Source organism: Meles meles, chromosome 18 (genome assembly GCF_922984935.1).
Source record: "Meles meles chromosome 18, mMelMel3.1 paternal haplotype, whole genome shotgun sequence".
Taxonomy (NCBI): Eukaryota; Metazoa; Chordata; class Mammalia; order Carnivora; family Mustelidae; genus Meles; species Meles meles.
The window spans coordinates 22,929,114-22,948,918 of NC_060083.1; the positions used below are offsets into that span (position 1 = coordinate 22,929,114).

The following is a 19,805-nucleotide window of genomic DNA, read 5'->3' on the forward strand; positions in this document are numbered from 1 at the left end:
GGTGTTCATCAGCAGATGAATAGATAAATAAACTATGGGATATACATATAAGGGAGTATTATTCAGCTATGAAAAAAAATGAAATCCTGATACATACTGTAACATGAGTGAACCTTGAGATGTTATGCTAAAAAAGTAATGTTATGCTAGGTGATACTAAGCCGTATGCAAAAGGACAAATACTGCATAATTCCACTTACATGAAATATCGGAATAGGCAGTTCATAGAGACACAGAATAGATTAGTGGTTACCAGGAACTGAGTAGAGGATAAAATGGAGAATTTTTGTCAGCAGGTACAATTTCCATTTGGGTGATGGAAATGTTTTGGAAATGCTGGTGGTTGTACAACATTGGAAATATAATTAATGCCAACGAATTGTACATTTAAAAATGGTTGAAATGGAAAATTTCATATGATATATGTTCTACCACACTCACACAAAAAGTCATTAAGAATGACTTAGTTATATAGTAGTATTCTTCAGGGCAAAATCATGTTTAATTTTTATGTACTTAGGCAATAGAAGCAGCAGTAAAAAAGATTATTCTCATAATCAGTTGGTTGCTACTTCACTTCCTCTTCAGTTAATAAACTAAGATATATAAGGAAAGACCAATTCTTAAAATTTTTAGGTTTTTTTTTGATTATTTGGACAAATGATAGAAGTATTAAAAAGGTATTTTTAAGGTATATTATTGCTTTGAAAATCTAAGAACATTAGGATAAATTTTTTTTACTGCTGTTTAAAATTACTAAAGCTTTTCCATTTTCTGTATAGTAAGTAGAATATAAATCTAACCTGATAAATTTCCTGATCTTAAATCGGTTTGCTGTTTCATATACTGAGAGAATGATGTTTTCTGATTTTAATTATGTTGAAAATAAAATGTTGGCATTCACAATTTTTGTTCTTGCTTTTTAAAATTATGTCTTTAAGATGGGACTCCTGGGTGGCTCAGTTGGTTGGGCGGCTGCCTTCAGCTCAGGTCATGATCCCGGCGTCCTGGGATCGAGTCCCACGTCGGGCTCCTTGCTCGGCGGGGAGCCTGCTTTTCTCTCTGCCTCTGCCTGTGCTCTTTCTCTCTGACAAATAAATAAATTTTTTAAAAAATCTTTAAAATTATGTCTTTAAGATAAATTGATCAAGTTATCTTTAAATTTTCTTGAAAGTTCAAGTTAGCTATATTTGTTCAATAGTATTGTTTCTTTCTTTGCCTAGGAGGAAGAAAATTACAGAGAAGAGGGAGAGCCTAGAACAAGAGCATCAGATCCGCAATCTCCGCCACAAGTGTCTCGTCATAAATCACACTATCGTAATCGAGAACACTTTGCTACTATACGGACGGCATCACTGGTATGTTCTCACCCTGAATTAGAAATACATTTTTCATAATGGACTGTGGCACCTGTACTGAAGTACAACTATATCTTATTTGTTTTTGTATTTGGGGTTTATTTTGCAAAATACTCATTCAACATTTAAATGCCTCTTATGAGAAATATACAGAATATGCTGAGATGTTAAACTAGTGATGTCTTCAAAACATACACAAAGAATCATTGTGTTAGAATATATCAAATACTGGGGCGCCTGGGTGGGTCAGTGGGTTAAGCCGCTGCCTTTGGCTCAGGTCATGATCTCAGGGTCCTGGGATCGAGTCCCACATCGGGCTCTCTGCTCGGCAGGGAGCCTGCTTCCCTCTCTCTCTCTCTCTGCCTGCCTTTCTATCTACTTGTGATCTCTCTCTCTGTCAAATAAATAAATAAAATCTTTAAAAAAAAAAAAAGAATATATCAAATACTTAGGAGGCCTGGAAGGTACTAAATAGGAGTTCACATTACTTTTGATTTGGGGCATAAAAGAAATATTTAGGAAACAGATTGTTTAGGCATGCCTTGGATGGCTCAGTCAGTCAAGGATCCCACTCTTGGTTTCAGCTCAGCTCATAATCTCAGGGTCTTGAGGTCAAGCCACAAGGGGGTTTCTGCATTCAGCGTGAAGTCTGCCTGAAATTCTTTTCCTCTCTCTCTCCTTCCCTGTCTGCTCACACTCACGCTGTCTCTCTCTCAAATAAATAAATAAAAGTCTTTTTAAAAATAACAAAGAAAGAAAACAAATTATTGGAGTTTTTAATAGTTGTTGGTTTTAGGCACAGAGAGGAGGATAAATGTTATTTCTACGTAAGAATTAACAGTAAAGAAATACTGAAGCTAACCAAAGTGAGGGAATGAGGGGAAATGTTTGGGAAATAGCAAGTAATTCAATTTGATGTATTCAAAATGTAGTTCTTCTGGTTTCCCAAAAAATAATAAAAATGGATTATAGGGGGTGTGTGACTTGCTCACTTGGTAAAACGTATGACCCTTAATCTTAGAGTTGTGAGTTTGAGTCCCACATTGGGTGTAGAGATTACTTAAAAAAAATAGATTCTGTATCCTTTATTAAGGATGTTATTTTAGCAGGCTGCATACTACTCTGATCAGTCAAAAAAAGTAAGACCAACACATGATAAAGGATACTAGGGATAAAAAGAAATTAAGATATCATAGGAAAAGTAGACTGTTAGAAAATATGACAGGAAGTATAAAAGATATATCTGAGAAAAAAAGTTTCCGAATTATCAACTGCTTAAGCAGATTTTATAAATCCCATGCAATGGCCCATGATTCTGTATGACATGGGGTCAAGAATGCCATCTCCCATCCTGAGGAATCAGATCATTTCTGCTATTCTGCAACATGTAAATAACTTTTTGAACAGAGCAAGTGGCAAAGATTGCTTGATGGTTTTTTTTTGTTTTGTTTTGTTTTGTTTTTGTTTTTGTTTTTTTTAAAGATTTTATTTATTTATTTGACAGACAGAGATCACAAGTAGGCAGAGAGGCAGGCAGAGAGAGAGGGGGAAGCAGGCTCCCTGCCGAGCAGAGAGCCCGATGCGGGGCTCGATCCCAGGACCCTGAGACCATGACCTGAGCTGAAGGCAGAGGCTTAACCCACTGAGCCACCCAGGCGCCCCGCTTGATGGTTTTTTCATGACTATTTTAATAAATACCTAAAGAGGTATTACCTAGAGAGATGCCAATTCATGTGACTTTGTGACTTGGCATATATTAAATGTTTCTCAAACACTCTGTCCCAGTTTCTGGCTCCCTCAAATTATTTAAGGATACACTTTTTTTTTTAAGATTTTATTTATTTATTTGACAGGTAAAGATCACAAGTAGGCAGAGAGGCAGGCAGAGAAAGAGAGAGGAGGAAGCAGGCTCCCTGATGCGCAAAGAGCCTGATATGGGGCTCCATCCCACACCCTGGGAGCACAACCTGAGCCGAAGGCAGAGGCTTTAACCCGCTGAGCCACCCAGGCGCCCCACACTTTTTTTTAAGTATAGTTGACATACAGTGTTATTTTAGTTTTAGGTATATAACATAGTGATTTGACAATTCTCTGCATTATCAGTGCTCAGCACAAATAAGGGTAGTCATCATCTGTCACCATACAAAGTTGTTAGTATTATTGACTATATTCCCTGTGCTGTACTTTTCATCTCCATAACTTATTTATTTCATAACTGGAAGCTTGTACCTCTTAATCCCCATCATTTATTTCATCCATCCCACCATCCACCAGTTCGTTTTGTGTATTTTAAGAGTCTTTTGATTTATGTTTGTTTGTTCGTTCATTTGTATTCTGGATTCCACATGCAAGTGAAATCATAGGCTATTTGTCTCTCTCTTTCTGACTTATTTCACTTAGCATAATACCCTCCAAGTTTATCCATGTTGTGCACATGGCAAGATCTCCTTTTTTATGGCTAATATTCCATTGTGTGTGTATATACCCCATGTGCTTTACCCATTCATTTACTGAGGGACCCTTGGGTTGCTTCCATACCTTGACTTTTATAAATAATACTTCAGTGAACATATGCGTTCGTGTATCTTTTCAAAGTAGTGTTGTCTGTTTCTTTTTTCTCTTTCTTCCTCCCACCCTCTCCTGTTTCTTTTCTTCCTTTTATTTTTTTAAGAGATGGAGTGAGGGGAGGGGCAGAAGGATAGGGAGAGAGAATCTTAAGCAGACTTCTCTGCCCAGCACAGAGCCTGATATAGGGCTTGATCTTACAACCCTGAGATCATGACCGAAGCCGACTTCAAGAGTTGGACACTTACCCAATGCAGCCACCCAGGTTCCCCAGTGTTTTCTGTTTCTTTGGGTAAATACCCAGTAGTGGAATTAATAGATTATATGTGTTTGTATTTTTAATTTTTCGAAGAACCTCCATACTGTTTCCCACAGTAGTTACACTGATTTGCATTCTTACCAACAGTACACAGGGTTCCCTTTTCTAAGGACACTTCTTAAATTACGGATTTAGAAAGTTTAAGTTCCATGTTCTTAAACCTAGTAATTCTATTTCAGATAAAACATTCATAGTGTGTGTAGGTTTATGTGCAAGATAACTATACTGTATCACTCAGTATGACTACCAGGTACTCATTCTTTCTTCTGCCTTGGGCTGTTTTCATATAATAAATCGATATTAGGTATTCAATTTGAAGAGTTTTTACTCTGGCTTATGCCTTAGTTATCCATCATCTAAAAAAAAAAAGAGATGTAAAATTTCTAGTCATCACAGTAGGTTCCCTTCATACCCCGCCCCCCCTTGGTCATTTTCCACTGCCATGAACACCATTTTCTGTCTCTTCATTCTTACTAGTTTTAACTGTTTGGGTTTCATATAAGGGGAATCATAGAATGTACTTTTTTGTATCTGGATTATTTTGCTCAACTTAATGTTTTTGAAATTTATCGGTCTTGTGTTCATTAAAGTTCATTTTTTAAAGATTTTATTTCTTTATTAGAGGCAGAGAAGAAACAGGAGCTGGGGAGGAGCACAGGGAGAGGGAGAAGCAGACTCCCCACTGAGCAGGAAGCCTGATGCAGGGCTTGTTCCCAGCCTGAGATCATGGCAGACCCCCTTTTTATTGTTTTTAAGATTTTATTTATTTATTTGGCAGACAGAGATCACAGTAGGCAGAGAGGCAGGAAGAGAGAGAGGGGGAAGCAGGCTCCCCACCGAACAGAGAGCCCAATGCAGGACTTGATCCCAGGACCCTGAGATCATGACCCGAGCCAAAGGCAGAGGCTTTAACCCACTGAACCACCGAGGCACCCCTGAAGGCAGACCGTTAACCAACTAAGTCACGCAGGCACACCAAAGTTCATTCTTTTTTATTACTATAAGTAGTTTTCCATTGTGTGAATGTGTAATTTTTTTTTACCCATTCTTTATTGATGAACATTTGGTTTGATTACTCTTTGGGCATATAAGATTGCTATAAACATTCTTGTACAAGTCTTCATGTGAACATGATATTTTAATTTCTTGTTGATAAATACTGAAGGTAAAATAACTGAGTTGTAGGGTATGTGTATGTTTAACCTCCTAAGAATGTTACAGTTTTCCAAAATGGGTGTACTATTTACATGCCCATTAGCAGTGTATACATTTGTTTTGTTTTATTTTGTTTTGTTTTGGCAGTATTTAAGTTTTAATTGGTTTACATTCTCTCCTACATTTGGTGTTGTCAGTCTTTTTTATTTTAGCCACTCTAGTGGTATGAAATGGAATTTCATAGTATTTGTGCATTTCCCTGGTACTAAAGAGGTAATCATTATAAGCCCCTTTTCACATGCTTATTGTCTATTCTTATGTCGTCTTTTTTTTTTTTTTTTAAGATTTTACTTATTTATTTGACAGACAGAGATCGCAAGTAGACAGGCAGGCAGAGAGAGAAGAGGAAGCAGGCTCCCCGCCAGGCAGAGAGCCCGAAGTGGGGCTTGATCCCAGGACCCTGGGATCATGACCCAAGCTGAAGGCAGAGGCTTTAACCCACAGAGCCACGCAGGCGCCTCTACTCTTGTGTCTTCTTAAGTGAAGTGTTGTATTCAAGTCTGTTGTCTTCTTTCTTTTTTTTTTCTTTTTTAAGATTTTATTTATTTGAGAGAGAGAGCAGAGAGAGAGAGAGAGAGAGCACAAACTGTGGGGGGAGGAGCATAAAGGGGTATTGAGAAGTAGACAGCCCATTGAGCTGAGAGCCCAACACGGGGTCCATCCCAGGACCCTGAGATCATGACCTAAGCTTAAGGCAGACACCTAACTAACTGAGCCACCCAGGCGCCCCATCTTTTGCTTTATTCTTATTCAGATATTCATCTTTTTAATATTGATTTGTAGGTTTCTTTGTAAAAGTTGGTTATAGTATTCGCTCTCATATATACCTTGCAAATATTTTTTCTTCATGTGTAATTTACCTGTTCTTTTTCCTACTTGATGAAAAATTAAAATTTTTTTAGTTTTAAAATCCAATTATAACCATCTAATTTTAAAAATGGATAAAGCGGGGGGGTACATGGGGGGGTGCCGTTGGTTAAGTGACCAACTCTTGCTTTAAGCTAAAGTCATCATCTCAGGACGGTGGGATTGAGCCCTGCCTTTTGCTTCCCACTCAGCACTGAGTCTGCTTGGGATTCTTCCTCTCCCTCTGTGCCTTCCCCCACATGTTCTCTATCTCTTCCTCCCTCTCTCTCTAAAATAAATAAAGCTTTTTTAAAAAATGCATAGGGGCACCTGGGTGGCTCAGTGGGTTAAAGCATCTGCCTTCAGCTCAGGTCATGATCCCAGGTCCTGGGATTGAGCCCCGTGTCCGGCTCCCTGCTCAGTGCAGAGCCTACTTCTCCCTCTCCCTCTGTCATTCCCTCCACTGGTGCTGTCTGGCTCTATGCTCTGTCAAATAGATAAATAAAATCACAAAAAAATGAATAATAAATAGTAATAAAATACATAAAGTCACGGGTTCCTGGGTGGCTCCGTCAGTTCAGTGTCAACTCTTGATTTCAGCTCAGGTTGTGACCTCAGGGTTGTGATATGAGATCAAGCCACGTGTCTGGCTCACGCTGGGTGTGGGGCGGGCTTAAGATTCTGTCTCCGCCCCTCCTCCCTTTAAAAAATGGATAAAGGTCTTGAATAGACATTTCTCCAGAAAAGATAAACAAATGACCAACAAGCATAACAAAAGATGCTCAATATCATTAGTTATTAGGGAAATGCAAATCAAAACCACAATGAGGGGCCACCTCATACCCACTAGGATGGCTTTTAAAAAGAAAAATAGGGTCACCTGGGTGGCTCAGAGGGTTAAGCCTCTGCCTTCTGCTTAGGTCATGATCTCAGCGTCCTGGGATCAAGACCCGCATCTGGCTCTCTGCTCATCGGGAAGGGAAGCCTGCTTCTCCCTCTCTCTGCCTGCCTCTCTGCCTACTTGTGATCTCTCTCTCTATGTCAAATAAATAAATAAAATCTTTAAAAAAGAAAAATAATAATTATTGGAGGACATGAAAAATGAGAAATCCTGTATGTTTCTGGTAATATGTGTGTAATAATATTGTAATTGTGTTTGTGTAATATGATTGTAATATGATTCCGCTTCTGTGGGAAACAGTTGACAGTTCCTCAGAAAGTTTATAAACAGAGTATCATATGACTCAGCAATTGCATTCCTACATATATACCCAAAGAATCAAAAAGTAGTACTCAAACAAGTACATGCACACACATATTCATAACAGCACTATTCACAATAACCATATCCATCAGCAGATGGATGATAAATTATGGTATATTCGTACAATGGAATATTATTTAGCTATAAAAAGGAATGAAATACTGATAACTTGCTACAACATGGATGAACCTTGAAAACATGCTAAATGAAGGAAGCCAGGCTTAAAAGATCACATATTATATGGCTATATGAAATATACAAAAAAGATGTGAATCCATAGAAATGAACAATAAATTGGTGGCTACCAGGAGAGAATGGGGAATAGGATTTTTTTCTGAGATGATTAAAAATGTTTTGTAATTAGATAAAGGTGGTAGTTGTACAACATTGAATATACTAAATGTTATTGAGTTGTTCACTTTGAAATGATTAATTTGGGATTCTTGAGTGGCTCACTTGGTTAAGGATCTAGCTTGTGATTTCAGCTAAGGTCATGGTCCAGCCCCACATTGGCCTCCACACTTAGCAGGGAGTCTGCTTGAGGAGTCTCTCCCTCTCTCTTTGCCCCTCCCCATACTCCCTCACACACTTGTGTGCTCTCTCTCTAAAATAAATAAATCTTTTTAAAAAATGATTAATTTTAGGGATGCCTGGCTGCCTAGGTTGGAAGAGCATGCGACTTGATCTTGGGGTTATGAGTGAATTTCAGCTCAGTTTAAAAATCCAGTTTAAGCTTTGCGCAGTGGCAGTATCGTAGCCAATGAGGTTTATCCGAGGCGCGATTATTGCTAATTGAAAAATCCAGTTTATACATTTTTGTCTTCCAAATTTTTATTTAAATTCTAGTTAGTTAACGTATAGTGTAGTATTGATTTCAGGAGTAGAATTTAGTGATTCATCACTTACATGTAACATTCAGTGGTCATCATAACAAGTGTCCTTAATACCCATCATCCACTTAGCCCATGCCCTGCCCATGTCCTTCCATCAACCCTCAGTTTGTTTTCTATTTTAAGAGTCTCTATGGTTTGCCTCCCTCTCTCTTTTTTTTCCCTTTCCATATATTCGTCTGTTTTTTTCCCAGATTCCACATATGAGTGAAATCATATGGTGTTTGTCTTTCTCTGACTTATTTTGCTTAGCATAATATACTCTGGCTCCATCCACATTGTTGCAAATGGCAAGATTTCATTCTCTTTGATGGCTGAGTAATATTCGTGTGTGTGTGTGTGTGTGTGTGTGTGTGTGTGTGTGTGTGTGTGAGAGAGAGAGAGAGAGAGAGAGAGAGACCGGCCTTCTTTACCAATTCATCAGTTGATGGACATTTGGACTCTTGCCATAGTTTGGCTATTACATTTTTTTCTTTATAGCCAGTGCCTTTTGTGTCCTATCCAGGAAATATTTGCTTACACAGTAGTCCATGTCTTCTTTTGCTTTATGATTCTAAGTTTTATGTTTAGGTCAAATGATTCTTTTCAAATTAATTTTTGAATATAGAATGATATAGGAATCGGGGTTTTTTTTGTTTTGTTTTGTTTTTAAAGATTTGATTTATTTATTTGAAAGACAGAGATCACAAGTAGGCAGAGAGGCAGGCAGAGAGAGAGGAGGAAGCAGGCTCCCTGCTGAGGAGAGAGCCCGATGCGGGGCTTGATCCCAGGACCCTGGGATCATGACCTGAGCTGAAGGCAGAGGCTTTAACCCACTGAGCTACCCAGGCGCCCCTGTTTTGGATATTCTTGGCCTTTTATATTCCCATATAAATTTTAGAATCAGCTTGTCTATTTCTTTAAAAGACCTGCTCGAAATTTAATTGAAAACTGCTAACTGGGATTTCTTAAATTAATTGCCTGCTTAGTTAATGGCAGAGTGATCTAAAATGCTTTTGAAAAAAATGTTTTACTTTATTTTGTTCTTTTCTGTCCGTTGTTTGTATGTCTAGGTTACAAGGCAGATGCAAGAACACGAGCAGGACTCTGAGCTCAGAGAACAGATGTCCGGCTATAAGAGAATGAGGCGGCAACATCAAAAGCAATTGATGACTCTGGAAAATAAACTAAAAGCTGAGATGGATGAACATCGCCTCAGATTAGACAAAGATCTTGAAACTCAGCGTAACAATTTTGCTGCAGAAATGGAGAAACTTATCAAGAAACATCAGGCTGCTATGGAAAAAGAGGTAGCTGATTCAGTATTACTAATTTGTTCTAGCTTGTAACCATCCCAGAATTAACCAAGATAATATTTTGATGTTAGAGTATCTGTTCACCAGAACCAAGCAGATCAATTGGAGAGAGAGACATGTAACATGTATAATGTCAGGTACTGAGTCTGAGAACCAATAGACATGGGATTATTTCCTGATACTTGATAGATTTATAGTGTCACAGTGGGTAGGTCTTTCATTCATCTGTTCTGGGCCTCAAGGACGCTGGTTATCTGAAGAGTTTGATAAATCACCTATTAGTAACACAGTTCAGGTCTCACAAAATCATTCATGATTCCCTTTTCTATGTATTTTTTGGAAACCGCCCTTAAATTTATAGCAGCATTTTTATATCAAAGAATAACTGAAGATTAATATAGAGAGAACGCTAAAGATTATAAATTAAACATTGGGGAGGGTATGTGCTATGGTGAATGCTGTGAAATGTGTAAACCTGGCGATTCACAGACCTGTACCCCTGGAGCTAATAATACATTATACGTTTATAAAAAAATAAATTCTTAAAAAAGATTATAAATTAAGGGATTCAGATTAGGGTTTAGCCCATTAGTTTATTTATAAATAAAGTCATTTTAGTATATGATAAAAGCAAATTTTTTAGGATTCTTGTTATGTGAAACCTTTTCTTACAAAGGTTTTTGATGTCCCATTAGTTTCACTTTGATAGTCCCATTTGTCAAGTAAAATGTAAGCTTCTCAGTAAATTCACAGAATATCTTCAGATATGTCTAGCTAGTCCACACTAAGGCATTATTTATCATAGCTACCCTGTTCAACCTTCCTCCCCCCCGACCAAAAAAAGAACCACTCTCGTACAATAGAGAATTTAGCAAAATAATTTATGGTGTAAATAAACATTTGATTTTGAAATAATTAGGTGAAAGAATTATCCTGTTGGTCATTGGGTGATATTTTTAGTAACTTAAGAAGAGGTAGATACTAATATATTTAGGAAAGCAATTTATGAAATGGGATGTAGGATATGATTACAAATTTGTTAAAGAAATAGATAAGCTTAGAAAAAATTAGGAAGGGTATACACCAAAATGTTTATATTGGTTATCTGTGCGTGCTAAAATCACGTAATATTTTCCTTCTTTGTGTTTTACTATACTTCCTAAATGTTCTACAATGATTATACATTGCGTGTATCATCAGAAATAAAGGGTGCCTGGCTGGCAAGAGTTGGTGGAACATGCAATTCTTGATCTCGGGGTTGTAAGTTTGATCCCCATGTTGGGTATAGATATTACTAAAAAATAAAATCTTAAAAGGAAAACAGTAATGATACATATGTCTAATATTTAATATTTTCATATTAATATATAAATTAAAGGTCAAGTTTTAAAAATAAACATTTCATATTTGAGTCAACCAAGATAAATCATGGTTGAATTATATTTGTAGATAAATGTGTGTGCTTTTTTTTTTTATTGGGAGGAGAACATACTCCTGTTAGATGGAGAAAAAAAAGGTGAAAACCTTCTGACCCTGTACAAGGTCAACATTTTATTTACTTATTTTTTTTTATTTATTTTTTTTTAAAGATTTTATTTATTTATTTGACAGACAGAGATCACAAGTAGGCAGAGAGGCAGGCAGAGAGAGAGGAGGAAGCAGGCTCCCTGCGGAGCAGAGAGCCCGATGCAGGGCTCGATTCCAGGACCCCGAGATCATGCACTGAGCCACCCAGGCGCCCCACAAGGTCAACATTTTAAAGACGAGTTCCATTTTATTGGTTCTCTGAAATTCTAATGAAGATGCTGAGTACATCAGAAACCAGTATTGCACCATATATTAACTGCCAAAAATTTAAATAAAAATAAATAGCGTGCTGAGTAATAAGTATTAATTTCTTGGTGATTTTTTTGATCATGGGAAAAAATGGTATCTGTGGTAATGTGTATTCAAATGCTGCTTTGAATCTATCAACTTAACTAATTTGGTCCATTTTTTAAATTTTCTATAGGCTAAAGTGATGGCCAATGAGGAGAAAAAATTTCAGCAGCATATTCAGGCCCAACAGAAGAAAGAACTGAATAGTTTTTTGGAGTCCCAGAAAAGAGAATATAAACTTCGAAAAGAACAGCTTAAGGAGGTACTTATTTTATAAACATTTTCAAGGCAGTTATCTGCTTATTGATTGTACGTAATGTTACTCAACTCATAGAACTTTGAAGATAAGTTTTCTTTTATTGTTTGTTACCATGAAACGTGTATCGGTTTGAATGAAGACATTGATGACTGAGATCCTCAATTGAGGAGGCTGTAAAAAGAATCATCTCCTAAAAACATAAGTCATTTTATTCATAATAACTTTACTAATAAGCACTTGTTTTTTTTAAAGATTTTATTTATTTATTTGACAGAGAGATCACAAGTAGGCAGAGAGAGGTTGGGGGGGGAAGCAGGCTCCCCACTGAGCAGAGAGCCCGATGCGGGGCTTGATCCCAGGACCCTGGGATCATGACCTGAGCCAAAGGCAGAGGCTTTAACTCACTGAGCCACCCAGGTGCCCCTACCAAGCACTTATTAAGTAAATGTCTAATTAGAAATAAAACTATGTGAGCTGTGGGGCACCTGGATGGCTCAGTGGGTTAAGCCTCTGCCTTCGGCTCAGGTCATGATCTCAGGACCCTGGGATCGAGCCCCGCATTGGGCTCTCTGTTCAGCAGGGAGCCTGCTTCCTTCCTCTCTCTGTCTCTGCATCTCTGCCTACTTGTGATCTCTCTCTCTGTCAAATAAATAAAATCTTAAAAAAAAACCAACAAAAAAACTATGTGAGCTGTAAAAAAAAGAGAGAGAAAAAAAAGCCGCACATTTCTTTCATTAAAAGTAAACCATTCCAGGGCGCCTGGGTGGCTCAGTTGGTTGGGTGTATGACTCTTGCTTTCAGCTGGGGTTGTGATCTGGAGTCTTGAGATGGAGCCCTACCTCAGGCTGCATGCACACGAGGGAGTCTGCTTGAGATTCTCTCCCTCTGCTCCTACCCCCTGTTGGGTGTATTCTCTCTCTCTCTCTCTCTCTCTCTCTCTCTAACAAATAAATCTTTAAATAATCCTTTAGGTGTATAACGTTTGTGTGCTTGCATGTGTATGTTCATTCAGAATAATGGTTCTCAGTATAGGGGAAGGGACATACTAGACTTTTGGTGGGGTAATTTCCTGGCAGAAGATTTTGAGAAAGATACCAGGTGATTCTCAAGAAACTAAACAGAGGGGGCATCTGGGTGGCTCAGTGGGTTAAGCCTCTGCCTTCGGCTCAGGTCATGATCTGAGGTCCTGGGATCAAGTCCTGCATTGGGCTCTCTGCTCAGTGGGGAGCCTGCTTCCCCTACTCTCTGCTGCCTACTTGTAATCTCTCTGTCTCAAATAAATAAATAAAAAATCTTAAAAAACAAAAACAAACAAAAAAAAAGAGGATCCTAGGGGAAGGGAGGGAAAAATAAAATAAAATGACCGAAATCTGAGAGGGAGACAAACCAATAAGAGACTCTTAATCAGAGGAAACAAATTGAGGATTGCTAGAGGGGAAGTGGGGGAGGGGTGCAGTAACTGGGTGATGGGCATTAAGGAGGTCATGTGATATAATGAGCACTGAGTGTTATATGCAACTGATGAATTACTGAACTCGACATCATGGTACACTGTATGTTAACTAATTGAATTTAAATGAAGTAACTAAAAAAAGATACCAGGTGATTCTCTGTGTTATCCTTGTCACTTCCTGTAGTGTATGCATATATACCCTCATTTGGTAACTACTAACTTATGTGTTTCTTATTTTAGTATATGTGCTGCCGAAGCGAGCACTGTGTTTCTTATTTTTATGTGTTTGACTATCTTATGAACTTAAGTTATAAAGACTTGGTCTCTTTCTTGAATAACAGAGGAAGGGCCATAAGGTTAGTAGTCTCTGAAAAATCAACTTAGAAAAGGTGGCTGATTTGTATTGTCTGCAATACTGATGGCTTTTTAGGTTGAAAATATACTAGTATAAATATCCTAAGATTTGTTTCATTGAGTGTATGATGAATGCTCTCATCTTGCCCAATATAAATGCATTTTCATGTAGGTAGTTTTTGAGATGATATTTAAAGTGCTATAGAAAAGCACTGGTTTTTATTTGTTTGGTGTTTATTAATGCTAAATATATTTTTTAAAGATTTTATTTACTTGACAGAGAGAGATCACAAGTAGGCAGAGAAGCAGGCAGAGAGAGAAGGAGAAGGCGGCTCCCTGCTGAGCAGAGAGCTGATGCTGGGCTTGATCCCAGAACCCTGAGACCATGGCCCAAGCCGAAGGCAGAGGCCCAACCCACTGAGCTACCCAGGCACCCTATTAATGCTAAATATTAAATACCACTCATAAAAAAGGTCTCTATTCTCCCATGGTTTTGTTGATTTTCCATTTAATTTCCAAGTTTTTTATATTGTGTATATCCATAATCTTGCCAGAAGCTTGATGTTTAGAATGTTAATAACCAAGTGAAACATAACTGTATTTTAACCGTAATTTTAATTTACATATGATTTTTACCTGAAAGCACTACCTTCTCTCTCTTCTTGGGAAGGATTTAAAGAAAGATATGTTTTACTTCATTTACCAATCATCGTGTGCTTTTGAATCATCCTAAGTGTAGCTGTGCTAAGCCAAAAGATACATATGTTTCCTAATGTACTTTTCCTCTTTACCACTGGTCACTCAAGAAAAAGGAAAACTGTTTCCTGCCTCCTTGAGGTCATTGCCCTGCCTGAGCACTAGAATGGACATAAGTTAAATACTTTTATTTAAATTTATTTAGATACCAAATTTTACATTAACTGTATTCATGTAGTTAATTTTTATGTATTTTGAACTGAGATTTTTTTGTTGCCAGGAACTGAATGAAAACCAGAGCACCCCCAAAAAAGAAAAACAAGAGTGGCTTTCAAAGCAGAAGGAGAATATACAACATTTCCAAGCAGAAGAAGAGGCTAATCTTCTACGACGACAGAGGCAATACCTAGAGCTGGAATGCCGTCGCTTTAAGAGAAGAATGTTACTTGGACGCCATAACTTAGAGCAGGACCTTGTCAGGGAGGTATGTTTAAATGACAGGGTATCAGAAATATATCTGTCGCATCCCAGCTGCAAGGCCTTTGTACCATAATTCCCTGGCCTAAATACTTCTTTTCCAGATATTCAATCCATATCGCTTGCTTTCTCCCTTTAAATGTTCTTCTTTGCACTTCTTTTTCTTATGCATATACATTTTTGGGGGGAATCTCTCTCCTCATCTAGAATGGAAATTATATGAAGTCACAGGTTCTGTTCAGGTCTTTATATCCCTATTATCTGGCCCATAGTAAGCATACAGTGTTAACTATTTAATAAATATTAAATCCATGAATAATGAAGGAAGTATTAACTTCTAAATGAGAAAATTAATTGGATAATTTTTGCTTTTTGATCTGAAATGAGTGCCATGAATTGTGTGTTACCACTTAATACATTGTTATAACTATGTATAACTGGGCAAATGCAGAAACTCTTACCACAATGAGAATAATTGTTTTTATTGTCAGGAACACCTATAAGCATAAATAAATTTATTTCCAAGGTGGCATAAAATAAACTTCAAATACAGTATAACTGTTCAAATTCAGTGATAGTTAAAGAATTTCAAAATAAAACAGTTGAGGGACACCTGAGTAGCACAGTTGGTTAAGCCCCCAACTATGTTTTGGCTCAGGTCATGATCTCAGGGTCATGGGGTTGAGCCACATGTCAGGCTCTGCATGGGGCTCCCTGCTTGGCTGGGCTCAGAGTCTGCTTGAGATTGCCTCCCCTCTCCTGCCTGCCCTACCACCCATCCCGCTTATGCTCTTGCACATGCGTGCTCGCTCGCTCTCGCTCTCTCTAAAGTAAATAAATCTTTTTTAAAAGAAGTTTTATCAGTTAGATGAGAATAATTCAAAAGGCTATTACCATGGGGAGATGGGCAGTATTAGTAAGTATAAACTGATACTGCCCTTTTGGAGCATAATTCAGCAATAGCTTTTTTTTTTTTTTTTTTTTTAAGATTTTATTTATTTGAGAGAGAGTGAGAGGCAGATGTAGACTCCTCACTGAGCAGAGAGCCCGATGTGGGGCTTGATCCCAAGACCCTGAGATCATGACCTGAACTGAAGACAGATGCTTAACTGATTGAGCCACCCACGTGCCCCACAGCAGTAGCTTTTTTATTTATTTTTTTAGAGAGAGAGAGGGAGAGCATGAGGAGTGGAGGGGCAGAGAGAGAGGTAGAGAAAATCTCATGCAGGCCCACACCCAGTGTGGAGCCCAACCCAGGGCTCAATCTCACTACCCTGAGATCACTACCTGAACTGAAATCAAAAGTTGGATGCTTAACTGAACCACCCAGGTGCCCCAGCAATAGCTTTTTAAAATTTAATACACATACACACACACACACACACACACACACACAAAATAAATAAAAAATAAAAAATAAATAAAATAAAATTTAATATACACATATGTTCTTACCCACCAAATCCACTTTTGGAACTGTTAACTTAAGGAAATAATAACAGGATCATATGATGCATCACGCTTGGATATTTACTGCAAATGTGTTTAAAGGAAGAGAATGGAAAAATTATGGAATTGTAAAGCAGAAGCTTACTATTGAAACTTTAAAAAAAGATCTTTATTTACCGATCTGGTTGGGATATATGTCCGTTATGTTTTTAGTTGAAGAAAGCATATTACATGCCTATAATGTATTTTGGTATTTAGTTTTAAAACTGTATGTTTTGTATAATAGATGTGTCACAATAAGCATGCGGGGAATTTTAGGAAGCATTTGTACCAGACTGTTGGCCTCTGGAGCTCTGGAGAAAGAGTTTGCAGAGGCAAAGAGGGCAAGTTTGACTTCTATAGTGTGTGCGTGCGTGTGTGTGTTACACTTGTTTTTTTAAAACATTTTTTTTAGATTTTATTTATTTATTTGACAGAGAGATCACAAGTAGGCAGAGAGGCAGGCAGAGAGAGTGAGAGGGAAGCAGGCTCCCTGCCGAGCAGAGAGCCCGACGTGGGACTCGATCCCAGGACCCTGAGATCATGACCCGAGCCGAAGGCAGCGGCTTAAACCACTGAGCCACCCAGGCGCCCTAAAACATTTTTTTTAAAGATTTTAAATTTCTTTTTTTTTTTTAATATTTTATTTATTTGACAGAGAGAAATCACAACTAAGGCAGAGAGGCAGGCAGAGAGAGAGGAGGAAGCAGGCCCCCCGCGGAGCAGAGAGCCGGACGCGGGGCTCGATCCCAGGACCCTGGGATCATGACCTGAGCTGAAGGCAGAGGCTTTAACCCACTGAGCCACCTAGGCACCCCAAAGATTTTAAATTTCTTAGAGCACAAGCAGGGGAGCAGGAGAGGGAGAAGCAGGCTTCCTGCTGAGCAGGGAGCCTGACATCAGGCTGTATCCCAGGACCTGAGATCATGACCTGAGCTAAAGGCAGATGCTCAGCCAACTGAGCCACCCAGATGCCCCACATTTGTTCCTTTTAATCTGCAAAAAAAATTTATCGAGCATGATGTGCTAAGTATTATTCTGAGATCTTCCCATTTATGAACTTCTTTCATCCTCACATTAGATCTATGAAATAGTTATATTATCTCCATTTGAGAAGTGATGAAGCTGAAGGGGAAAGTTTGAATAACTAACCCAAGGATTTGCAAGTCATAATAGCGGAGCTAAGATTTAGGATACAGGCAACCTTGGGGCACTTAGGTGGTACAGTTAAGTGTTCGACTCTTGGTTTGGCTCAGGTCGTGATCGCCATGTTGTGAGATGAAGCCCCAAGTAGGGCTCCATGCTTAGCTCTGCTTGGGACTCTCTCTCCTTCTCCCTCTGCCCCTCTCTACCACAGGTGTGTTCTCTTTCTCTCTCAAATAAATAAATCTTTTTTTAAAAAAAGGAAATAGAATACAGGCAGCCCAGCTCTACAGTCCATATTCTTTTTTTTTTTTTACAGTTTCATTCTTTTTATTCATATATATTCATATATACATTTTATTCATTTAAATTTCTCCAAATATCCTTTTTTAGAAAATTATTTTTATTAACATATAATGTATTATTTGCCCCAGGGGTACAAGTCTGTGAATCATCAGGCTTACAGTCCATGTCCTTAACCACTACACTATTCTGGGTATGCTCCTCTTAATAGAACTGAATAGTATACTCTGAAAAAATTCACGGAATGGCTTATGAACCCTCTTCAAATATAAAACTAGGAAACAATAAAGAAAGGAAAGAGGGAAGGGCAGTAAACCTCTTAAGACAGATTCGATAGCTTTTTAACGTGACTGCGTAAAGTAGTGTTAGTAAATAGTAAATGAACAGCACAAGAAAATTTGTGCTACTAATTATCCATTTACTGTAGTAAATGTTCTAAAACCCTCATACTTACTACGTAGCCATTATTGAATCAGAGGATTACATCTATTTCCTGGTTGTTCTGTTTCTCAGGGTTTTTTTTTTTTCTGGCATCATACAGCAGTATTATACCTTTGTCTTTTGTGTTATGAATTAGGAGTTAAATAAAAGGCAGACTCAAAAGGACTTAGAGCATGCCATGCTACTGCGACAGCATGAATCCATGCAGGAACTGGAGTTCCGTCACCTCAACACCATTCAGAAGATGCGCTGTGAGTTGATCAGATTGCAACATCAAACTGAGCTGACAAACCAGCTGGAATATAACAAGCGAAGAGAAAGGGAACTAAGGCGAAAGCATGTCATGGAGGTTCGACAACAGCCTAAGAGTCTAAAGGTACCTTTAACTAAGTTTCTTGATAAATGGGGAAAGAGATAAATGGCATCCATGTAAGAGGTCTGGCATAAACAAATCAATAAACTTTTTCTTTTCATTTTAAGAATGTTTGGTTAGTTTTAATATAGCTGTAGACTTTTTGCTTATGTATTTCTCAACATTATACCAAAACTTTTAACTGTAGGACGTACCATAAAAAATCAAAATTCTGATTTTTAATGTACTCAAATGTCCAATGCTGTTATTACAGTCGACATGTCAATATGCTAACCTGTTTTCTTCTCTCTGTTCCAAGTAATACAATTTTGGAATCTTATTTACTGTAAGACACTAAGTTCTTAATCAGCACAGAAGCCAATAAATAGAAAATGTCTTTTTATTCCTTCTCCCTTCATTGTACTTATCTTAAGAGGAACAAAGAATCATCACAGTGTGAGTCTGCTTGCTTGCTTTCTTTGCTTGGTAATGTAGGTAAGACCGTGGCATAGGTAGTTGGGAGATATATATGTATTTTTTTGTTTGTTTTGTTTTATTTTGTTTTAATTAGCACATCAGAGTCGAGCAAGTTGTCATATAGTACTCCCCCCCAAAAATAAGTAAAGACAAGTGTTGTCTTTATTTAATACCAAAGGACTTTAAATTTTGTACACTTTGAATACAGTAATTCATTCACATAGTATGAAATATGAGAATACCAAAGTGTATTATAAAGATTTCCCTCACTCTCCCTTGTTTCTCCAGCCAGCTGGTCTAACATATAGTCAACGAGAGTTAGCAATTCCAAGATGTTTTCAAATTTTATAACTTGTAATAAATATTTGAAGGAGTATAATCACATTAATCTTTTTTTTTTCTGAGAATAACTAATGCTTTATTTTGAAACCAATAAAGTTACAGTATCCCAAAGAACAACTGGCATATATCATTATTCAGCATTATATATAAACCTGAAGATTCATGTATAAATATGAAGATCCACCAACAAAATTTATTCTGAGTGTCTATTATGTGTCAGGCACTTTTCTAGGCATTGGAAATTCAAAAATTGCTGAAACAAAGTCCTTTTCCTGAAGGATCTTAGCAATAAAATGGAAACCATGCATCTTTTACATATTATGATTTTTTTTTAATTTTAATAATGCATTTTATTGAATCCCACAGCTCTAGTCTGTATTATATCAACAG

General features: G+C 37.7%; 1 protein-coding gene and 1 pseudogene across 2 annotated transcripts in view; both read left to right on the forward strand.

The window, feature by feature from the left end:
• The window catches only part of TAOK1 (TAO kinase 1), a 173,905-nt gene that overhangs the window by 130,632 nt on the left and 23,468 nt on the right, over positions 1 to 19,805 (forward strand). For both annotated transcript variants that reach the window (XM_045984362.1, XM_045984363.1), the window contains exons 13-17: positions 1,224 to 1,358; positions 9,510 to 9,746; positions 11,764 to 11,892; positions 14,673 to 14,876; positions 18,381 to 18,620. In XM_045984362.1, coding sequence (XP_045840318.1) covers positions 1,224 to 1,358; positions 9,510 to 9,746; positions 11,764 to 11,892; positions 14,673 to 14,876; positions 18,381 to 18,620 — 945 coding nt within the window. The remainder of the gene's footprint in view (positions 1 to 1,223; positions 1,359 to 9,509; positions 9,747 to 11,763; positions 11,893 to 14,672; positions 14,877 to 18,380; positions 18,621 to 19,805) is intronic.
• Positions 8,299 to 8,415, forward strand: LOC123930413 (annotated as a pseudogene).